Genomic DNA, 10,521 nt, shown 5'->3' on the forward strand with positions numbered 1-10,521 from the left:
TCAAACAGCTCCGTGAACCAGGAGATACACATTCTAGGGATACAATACATTTTTGTCCTGTTAACTAAAATGTATTAAATGTCGGTCTGACTCAACGTCAAATTATTTGGTTGACTTAATCCATTATTGTTTCTTCGACCAATCTAAAAAACAGAAAGAAGGGACTTGATGATAAGATAAGTTATTACATATTTGTCAGTTAGTCTGCATTAAACAATATCACATTATAAATCTTGTTTTGGATACTGTCATAATATCCCAAGCAGGAATGTCTGTATATGTACAGACGTATATATGTCCCAGGGATAGATAGATAGATTGTCATGCTATGTTGATAGAACGTTTGACTTAAAGATATTGAAATATAAAAATTAAATACAGGCATGTTTGTGCCCAGGTACATATATAATTAAGATATAATCACATTCATTGATAATGTTGAATTTATATGTCTGCAGGTTCTCCTTGAGAGTTCCTTTTAAGCCGAGAGACAGATTGTGGTGATCAGAGGATGAGAATGACAGACACGTTTGGAAACTCTTTAGACTAACTTCAGAGCTACAGCCCAAAAAGAGCTACAGTCTGTGGGGTGATGACGAAAAAGCATCAAAAACGCAAAAGATTCAATAAATTTCATGGAATAAGAATGCAAACCTTTGCTCATTGAACTATTTTCACATTGAGAAAAAACTTGGTCATTATTGCATTGAATATGCAGTTTAAAAAATAAAAACAAGATGCTTACGGCAGGCTTTTGACAATTTTTACTGTCAATACATTAGGCATATCTACAGGAAAATATTATTATACAACTTCAAGTATTTTCTGCTCCATATTGGTTTGTGCACAAATAGGACAAGTGAGCATGCCAACAGAATTCCAGCGTCAACATCAATTCAGATCGATCTGGAATATCAAAGTTGTGATCTTCAATAAACAGATATATGACTGGAAATGAGGTCAACATAGACTCAAATACACCACATGACCTCCTGCTAAAATAGTCTTAAGGGTCACGCTCACTTTCAACCGACATGAATCAATCAACAAACAGTCCAATTTATTCTGCGGGTACAGAGTCCGGACCTTCATCCCGCAGGACTCCCACCTCTGGGATGTCAGAAGTGGGAGTGTCAGGCGGCTCCTGGGACAGGTCTTCAGAGCATCTGCTCACAGTGGGCGAGATCACATCTGGACTTGTGTCGCAGGACTCTGTGCTGTGCTCCGACGTGGCTGTTGTAGTTGTCGTGGCAACACTTGGGGGTACTGGGTCAAATTCATCATCATCGTCCCCCAGGATTGGAGACTCATGGATGTCTATCAGAAAATAGAACCGTTGTTAAGAATATAAACTGATTTGTTAAACTTAACTTTGATTTACACTTGATGAATGAAATGAAAACGTGAACTTACTGCTGAAAGCGTCTGGGTACTGCTTAGCTATCTTCCCTTTTAGTGTCCTAAAAAAGTAAAGAAGACCACTGATCAGAAGATCTGTGTGGACACCATGGTCTATTAGCATTGAAGAAGTAGTCCGATACCTGATGCGTCTGAAAATGCTGTCCAGATCTTTCTTCATCTCCACTAAAGTTCGGGTGTGGAGCAGAAAGTGTTCGTTCATCTGCTGCAGCCGCACATTCGACAGTCCGTTGAAGTTAATCAGCATTTCATTGGTTTTCTCAAAGCGGTCCAGCCTGTTGTCATGATAATTAAGATAAATCTTTTTCAATCTATAAAAACATCTGTGCAACCCCTTTTTTTTTTTTTTTTTCAAATGTTAGGTTTATTGTCTAATTAAAAACATCATGCTTTGCCACTCAGTCCACAAATACAAAATCAACACAAATACTGCAATAAGCAACCATTTTAAAAACAATAAAATGATTGAGACCAAAATAGGAAATACACCAATAGGACATATACATGAAAAACATCAAAGAATATACAAAAGAATAGTTAGTGTTGATGTTCCTACAATCTATTGTGAAACAATCCTCATTCTAGGAAGGAGATTCTGCAATAACAAATGTCTATAGTTCTGTGTTCTAGTTCCAGTGCAAAGCGTGAAGGTTGGAATCATGCTTTGAAAATGTGAGGAGTAATAGGTATAATAATAATAATAATAGGAATAACTAAAAACTAAACCATTAAGTCCAGTGCATCTGCCTGAAGCTGTGTTTTGCACTCACATGTGTCTCTGAGCCTGAATGATGGCGTTCACGTCCTCAGAGTTCACCATGCTCAGCATCCTGCTGCAGAAGACGTCGGACGCCGTGGGCTCCGCCATGATGACTGCAAAGAAAAGCTGCACGTACAAACCTTCACTCACAAAGATGTGGACATAAAAAAGAAAACAAAAACAAAGCACTTCCGCTTCTGTCACATGACAGCCACCTCCGGCTTTCTTCTTCTCTGTGTCTTTCAGAGGGTTTAACAACCAGAGTATAGACTCTTTATCGCCACCAGTGGCCGCTATGCGCAAATACATCACCAACAAGTCAGACTTATCTGAGTGTTGCGAAGATTTTACGCTTTGTAAGCGTTATGGGAAACATATTCCATCTAAAAATGTATTTTCTTTTGCTACAAACTCACACAATTTACTGGACTACCAATTTATTCCACAATCCACTCGTTAAAATTGTCAAATGTTAAGTTATATCAGTGGAGAATCCTGAAAATACATTTACAATAAATAATAACTATGTAGTTAGCACAGTGATAAACAACGATATCTATCAAATGCTGTTTATTTCAGCTGCAAAAGTGAACAATCTGCTCAATGCTTCACTTCTAATAACCTTGACCCCTTCAATCTCTTCATGTGCATGCCTTACTTTAATGTCAAAAAGCAGAGTTGCAACATTTCCCATAAATGTTTTTTTTCCTTTTCACTGACGTTGCTTTTTATTGTTTCTTCTATAGGTGAGCATAAACTAAAACTCCCACTTTAAAATGTAGCTTAAAATGTTTGATTTCCATTTAAAATTGCTTTCTTGTGTTTGGGTAGATGTTTCAACTTTTGCTTAATATTTATTCTAATTACATGTCTGTCATTCTTGACTGTTTGTGGGAACACTGAGTCTGGTTTAAGTCTGGACCAGGCTTTTCTCTGCAGAGCTTACGTGTTCAGTTCAAAAAACATGATATTAAGGTCTATTGGGGACCCAAAATGTGTGTGTTCTTGTTCCTCTGTGCTTGCCCTGTGATGGACTGTGTGACATCCATAGTCATCTGGGATCAGCTCCAGCCCTGAGCTGGATGAAGCTGTATAGAAGATGGATGGACATATTGTCTCTTGATGGATTATGTCTTCAACTAGAGCTTGGACCCTAACCCTAACCCAGATGCTGCAGGAATGGAAATATGAAATTGCAAATATTGCAATGATGTACTGTGATATTCAAAAAAGAGAGCAATTGAATGGATAATCTATTCCTATTACATATTATCCAAGTCTCCTTTGTGTGCCAGGTTTTAAGATAATTTTGTTGGAAAAATAGTTTGAAAGGGAACCTAAAACACAAAGATTACACCCCCAACTATCTAACTGCTAAAACTTCTCTTCCCACTTTTTTCCATTATTAGGATCACCAGTGGTGAACCTTTGGAAATATTTAGACTCCTTAACAAATAGAATCAATTTTTCCTAATAAACTTTTTAAAAACTGCAGTTTCACCCTGATTAAGGACAGTCTATATGTCATTATAAACACAGGCTTATCATGTCATAAAAACAGTATGTTAGTTGTATTTGAGATGCCTACCATCTTTGTCCTATGAGACACTGGATTTATAGTCTGTCTTCTCGTTTGTTCTTCATCAAGGTTTAACCAAATAAACTTGATAACTTCAGACTTCCAGAAAACTCACAAAATTACTTTTATTAAGGGACATGTAAAAAAGGTACATGATGTATAAAAAAATACAAAACCGCTTTGTCTAACTCGTAAGCTACGTAAATGCATAGCAACAATACATGCAAGGCTAGAATAACGCGTCCTACTATGATCCTACTATTCCGCATTTTTCAGCTACAAAGGGAGAGATACAGCTTGTTGCAATCTATCGGTCGGTTCAGTCTACGTGATACAGATCCAAAGGGATGGTACAGAATAAGTTAGGTTGCACGCAACTCAGCTGATGAGTAAATAAATACTTAACATCATTACACAAAAAAATTGACAACCAGTAATTCAAGGCAAAGGTAACCAAAAGCCCGCGTGAGAATTACATTCAGGTTTTTTTTTACCAATACAACCGTTCTACGTTTCAGCTAAAGATAAAAAAGAATTCATAGTATAACACTTCTAAGCAGGGATGCAGTGATACAAATAAATATGAAATAAATAAATAATGAAACCTATATAAGAGTCTTATAACTCGCGCCACCCTTATATACAAAACTCATCCTCTGCTCCCAACTACAACATCACAGGTATGAAATTTCATTAGTGTTTTTCTTAGAATACCATAAACATACATAGAAATGACCTCGGACAAGCACACGTGTCCATAGAAAACCTGCATTGATTTGACATTGGGTGAATTTCAATGTGCTTTGGCTTTCATTTGATAAATAAAGTAATATTAGGCTATATATATCACAACACATTTGTGGTATATATGAGGCAATGGCATAGAATTTCAGCTTGTATAAAGTTTTTCACCACATACTGACCCGGGAATGATGGAAATAGCTGATATTGATATTGCTGAATGACGATAGACCGATTTTGTGATTTTCTGTCATATTGTCGTGTTATTGTTATGCAAAGACACTTCTATTTTTCCATTTTCTTTCTTTTTTTTTTTTTTTTACATACAAAAATAAGTTAAAACTTCAGAGAAATGGATCCAAAAAATAAAAGTAGGATTTACAATTTCCATAAGGCCATGCAATTTTAGAAGACTCATGCATCAGATCGTCAGGTCTTTTGGATGAGCGTGTTTGCCATTCATGCACAATGCACTACGTGTTGCTGAGGCCACAATAAATAGAGCTATTGTCCCTTTTCGTTCCATAATACCAATCCAGAAATTAACACTAGCACTGTCTGTAACACATAATTAAGGCTGGTGTATTTGCTGTTGAAGCTGTGAATAGGCCTTATTCAAATGGGACCCACATACGTATTAGCACACAGAAACACTAATCCAATCTACAAAACACAAACCGGTTGATAAGAGGGGACGTCATTGTGAGCTGACAGAAAAACACGGGGTTACTGTACAGGTCTGTGCTCCGTCGGTGTGTCATTCATTCCAAAAACGGCGCGTCCACCATTTCACAAAAGAAATATCTACTCTGCACAAAGACTGTGAAACTAATCTGACGTATTAGTCATATGAACATATATGCCTATAAAATGTGCTCGCTGAGAATGGGCGCGTCTGAAATGTTGGGTTTCGAGTAGCACCTTCGTTCTGTAAATGAGTGGATCTGTTGTGTTTTGGAATGAAGTCCGTTATATGTACCAGCAAACTGGAGCTCCAGCATCTTATCTAAACACCACAGACGACGGTCTATCATCGCCATGGTGAGAATATTAAATACAAAAGAAAACAAAAGAGAGACAAAGTGGAAAACACAACCGTTCATAAGTTAGAATTTAAACATAATAAACAAATCCTCCAACAGTATGGTGGAGAAGACCGAAGGATTTACAGCTGCTTAATGATTGAAGGCAATCCGAGGCAACTTCTTTCTGTGAGTGCTCGCCACAGAAAAAGAAAAAAAGAAAAAGAAAAACAGCACCCCGAGATTTCTTCACAAATGTGTGCGAGGAGGGGGGAGGTTTCAGCTTTACCACCCTTCCTCCACCACCGCCTCGCTCCTGGTTGTAGGCGTTGTCACGGCAACGCATAGCTGAGCAGGCTCAGCGTTTTCCTCACGCGCAGGCATCTCCTTCACTTCCTCCTCTGTCTGGGATTTCTCCACACCCACCTGGCCCATCTCCACTTCCACCTCTTCCTCCTCGTCTTCCTCGTCCTCCTCCTCCTCTTCATCCTCCTCTCGCTGCTGCTGCTGCTGCTGCTGCTGCTGCTGCTGCTTCTGCTGCTGTTGCTGTTGCTGTCGCTGCTTGTTGCGGCAGCATGGTTTGAACAAATGCGGGTCGATGAGCACTTCCCCGAAGCGGCCCTTGTAGATAATCCCGCAGCACACCTTTTGCCTGAACAAGACAGAGCACATTGTTTTCCATCACGGAGCACGAAATCAGACCAAAACCCTCATGTTTTATGCCATTTCTAGCAGTGCATCAGCATGCATCGACAGCGTTGGTATGAAAAATGTTCAAAGACAACTCCTATTAAATGTGTGTACTTCAATTATTTACTCATTCACTTTGCTGTAAAACATTTAGCAATTATAAAAGTTTTCAGGGTGATACAGAATAGAGATGAATGGCCACCTATATATGGAAAGACTACAACTTGATTTGTATTTAATCTGTTAAAAGTAAATCTGTTTGGAAAAAAAACTGGGAGGGAAAGAGAGAATTCAAGTGACAAACACCTCCAAATGTATTCAGCTTTAATGTAGTCATTGGAGGTTGTCTGAATCACAATGTTTTAAATAGATTTATAAAAAGGCACAAATTGCTTAACAAAGTGAAAGATGTGGAACACAACTAAGTCCATTGGAGAAAGCAGCTGACGTACCTTTTCCAGTAAGTCAGATCAAGAAATGAGAAGACCGGGGAGCGGCTGGATCCTGGGCTGAGTTCAGAGTCCGAGCCCTCGTCGGACAGGGTGCTGTAGCTGGGGGACTGAGCCGGGGAGGCACTGGAGGTGGTGCTGTGGGCATCCGAATCTGAAGCCAGAACAAATCATCAGGAGTTACCATATGTCCTTCTGAATAACAAAATAACTTTTTCTCTATTGGAGTGTGGACTCAATAGTGTCACTGGATGACAAATGAAGGTCTCACTGTTTCGTTTGAGTTCTTTCTGCAGCCTGCTGATCTGACTCGGCCTCACTTTCTTAGAGATTGACTTTATCTTCTTGGGTCTGGAGGTTATCTTCACACTGGGACCTCCTCTTGCATCAACAACCTGTGTGGTTGTTGGACATCAGTCAGAAAGGACAGCAGTGTTCACCCTGACATCAATATGTGGAATTGTATCTGAAAGGCCAAAACACTTGGTGAACTGCCATCCACACTCACGTGGTTCCAGTTTTTCTTGGTGCCCACTGGAAGCTTCTTCCACCGTTTCACAAGGAGCACACAAGCATTGCAGATTTCTCCGGACCGAGTTTCACTCAATCTGCAAAACAAGAGCAGCGTGACTGACGTGGAGAGGGGAGCTGTGCATGCTCTCCACTCCTTCTTCCCTCTGCAGCCTCCACGTGTTCAGGTGTGTCTCTTACCCAAAACAGCTCCTGAAGTCTTTCTCGTAGCGCTTGCTGTCCGTGAAACGAGAGCTTGACGACTTGGCACGGCAGATACAGCAGCCGTCCAAACTCCTGTACATTTTCGGCTTGTGAAAGCCAAACATCTGCGTGCAGGAGGAAAAGGGATTTCAATGATGTGCCGTGGCTCTCATCCGTGTGCATCGTGTGTTGTAACTGCGGCGCCTCCCTGCAGCCCTGGCTCACATCACTCATGTTTAACTGTGAAAACACACCTTTAAAAGCCCGTGGCTGGAAAAGTGGGGTGCTTTGCCACGAACAACAGTCACGGGGAGAGATTTTGTAGAAGCATCTCTCGGCTTTGACCCACATGGGGGAAGTAGGTCAACAGTCAGACAGCGTGTCAGACAGATAATGTCACCATGCTGCGCGCACAGGATTCACGCTTCGCTTTAGGGAAAACCCGAAATACAGTGTGAGTGAGGGGATGCGCGCATTATGAATCATACAAACTAATAACTGCGAGGCGGTGCTGCCCCAATACAAGATCATATAAAAGCGCGTCCGGGGGAAATGAGTCGAAATGCAACGAGCGTGCCGATTATGCAGAGCACTTGTGATTTATGTTGCTAGGCAAAAAATTAATCTCCACACAGCACATGTGGCCCTGAACTGCGGCAAAACTGCGAGCCGCGCCCCCCAGACTGGTTTTTTTTTTTCTTCTTGCCATCAGTCCTCGGGGTCTTCTGACAGTGCGGTGCCAGAGAGAGCAGACAGAGCTGCACAAACAACAGACCCCTCACTCTGATGGCGGGACCACTGACCACCCAAACACCCGGGCTCCAGATAGTGGTTTACATTTCAATAGAAATTCACTCACCGATTATTATTATTAATAATTACAATCACCCCACGTGTAGCCTTCATGTGTAGCTCTTAGTAATACGATTTAAATTAACTCACTGCAACAGCGTTTGACTGGTAGGAATCAGGATCAGAAAGATATTTCATGCTCCATTCATATAACTAAATAACACACACCCAATTATAAGAAAGCTTAATACACGCGGAAGTTATAACCTTTTTTTCTAGAGGTGTACGTGAGTGAAATTAAAAATCTTACTGGAGTCTAAAACAAGTCAGCAGTAATAAGCATCATGAAACCTAACCTAAAAAGTTCAAATAAATAGATACCATTCAAACGCACAAACACAACTCGGTGGCTCGTGTGTTTCTGAAATAGTTTATATAAGTGTGGTTTGTGGGATAAAGCGAGGAGTTTTCCTCTTCGGTGTGTCTCATCTGTCGGCTGCAGACGATCTCTGCAGCAGAATACAGTACGTGACGCAACTCAACATGGCAACACACTTCAAAGGCGGAGGCAATGTGGAGGAGCTGGAAGGGGGTGTGATGCGATTCTCCGCAAAAAAGAAAAAAATTAAGTAAAACTGACAAATTACCCCCGAAAGCTCGTGCACTTGCGCTAAAAAGCGACTCGGCGTTAAAAACTAAGCGAAGACACGGAGAAATGTGGTTGTTTTCTATCGAGAGCAAAGTGCAAGTCGCTGGTTTCACCGCCCACTCCGCGAGGAAGCATGGCACGCCACACGACCTGCTTCATGCGCACCCATTTTATGACGGCCGTCCTCGGCTCGACGATGCCCCAGACTTTCGCACATGTTCAACTCAAGTGGCGAAATCGAACTAAATCCCACGTATTTCGAAAACAAATCACCCCAGGTTGAGTTTTAAAATGCGGCTGCTGCGGGAAAATCGTGTAATTTGATCTTTACTCTTTGTTATTCCGGAGCCGCGTCACTGCAACAGTACGCATCCAACTAACATGTGCGCGAAGTTCAAAGCCGCCGCGGCCTCTAAGTCGGTTTTTAGACCACTTTATACAGCCCGACGGCCTGGTTTCACTCAGTTTGAGCCTCGTGCGGTGTTAGCGCACACTTTGTGTGTTTGCGCGAGCTGTTTTTGTTGACAGCGGCGTCCGCGTGCTGAGACTCAGCCCTGCTCCGGGTGGGCGTGAGACATTCAACTTGGCTTCTTTTGCACGTAGAAATGTGGAGCGGAGACTACATGCGGCCGCGGTGTGCACACTATTGCAGCGTGAGAGCGTGTACGGGGTTTTCTCTCCCCCCAACTCATGATGCGAACAATAAATATTATTTCTGCGACAAAAATCTGATTTCCTCCAGCAGCAAAACGCAGGGAGCCGAGCGACAACAACAACAGCTACCCACCCCCCCCTGCTCCTCATGTTTGCATGTGAAGACGAGTCGGGACACAATTTAAACACATCCCAGCGTCTTTTACCGCCGTTTCATTGCACTTTATCCTATTACTTTTATTGCTGTTAAGGTGACCCGGACACTGAACCGCCCACCGGCCGGCCGGTCTCACAGCAGGCCGCAAAGAGAGCGATTGTTCTGAGACAACTCGAAGCTTGTTTTGCGTTACACATCATAAAAGCAGAGAAACGACTTAAAAAGCCGCCCAAAGACGCAGCAAAACCAACAAACCGACCGCACTCCTTACCTTGTTTCGAGTTGCGTGTGTCTAATACACAGTAAACGATCTGGCAGCGTGTCGTTGCGTTGGGGACTATTATGAAAACCAGCCCGCATCAGTAAACCCGCTCTCTTGTTGATGTCTGCGCCTGTGGACGGGACCGGAGAGTTGTGGACGCTGTGCGCATGCGTCGTATCCACACCTCCATTTCAGAGCGGAGCAGAAGGCTTTTTTCTTTTTCTTCAATCAATTCATTTACATAAACGACGTATGACGTAGGCGTGCGTGCGCCGCCGACTGGCCTTATAAGGATGGGAACATTGCGCGGGAACAGGGGGCTCGGCCCCGGTTGCTATGGCACATTGGAGAATGTAAGCAAAGGGGCGGGGCCTGCGGTTTTACTACAGCACGCCAGATGGCCCGTCTGGAGGCCTGCGGCTCTCCGGAGGCTCCGCGTCTAGCGCCGAGATGCTTTGTTGGTTTGAATTGCGTGACATCAGGCCAGATTAGTTGGAAATTAAAGGTGGAGGAAACTGTTAGGAACTAGTATTAGAGATCACGTCTCACCCACTTTGGGTTTTCCTCATTTGCTTCCAGTGAAATCGAGACCAGTATTTAAAATCAAATCCCATTCTAACTAATAAATGTCTC

At 42.2% G+C, this 10,521-nt stretch overlaps 2 protein-coding genes across 2 annotated transcripts; both read right to left on the bottom strand.

The window, feature by feature from the left end:
• Nucleotides 1–745: 745 nt before the first annotated feature.
• Nucleotides 746–2,392, bottom strand: kxd1 (KxDL motif containing 1). The gene is made up of 4 exons (XM_080476028.1): nt 2,190–2,392; nt 1,542–1,694; nt 1,414–1,460; nt 746–1,317 (listed from the first exon to the last, which is right to left on the bottom strand). The coding sequence occupies exons 1-4, from the start codon at nt 2,285–2,287 to the stop codon at nt 1,061–1,063; spliced, it is 555 nt and encodes a 184-aa protein (XP_080332154.1). The 5' UTR covers nt 2,288–2,392; the 3' UTR covers nt 746–1,060.
• A 1,471-nt stretch (nt 2,393–3,863) lies between these two features.
• Nucleotides 3,864–10,129, bottom strand: sinhcaf (SIN3-HDAC complex associated factor). Its single transcript, XM_080476083.1, has 6 exons — nt 9,898–10,129; nt 7,372–7,499; nt 7,169–7,268; nt 6,932–7,055; nt 6,664–6,814; nt 3,864–6,173 (listed from the first exon to the last, which is right to left on the bottom strand). The coding sequence occupies exons 2-6, from the start codon at nt 7,497–7,499 to the stop codon at nt 5,807–5,809; spliced, it is 870 nt and encodes a 289-aa protein (XP_080332209.1). The 5' UTR covers nt 9,898–10,129; the 3' UTR covers nt 3,864–5,806.
• Between the last annotated feature and the right edge of the window lie 392 nt (nt 10,130–10,521).

The sequence above is a fragment of the Lipophrys pholis genome (genome assembly GCF_963383615.2).
Source record: "Lipophrys pholis genome assembly, chromosome: 11".
Classification (NCBI taxonomy): domain Eukaryota; kingdom Metazoa; phylum Chordata; class Actinopteri; order Blenniiformes; family Blenniidae; genus Lipophrys; species Lipophrys pholis.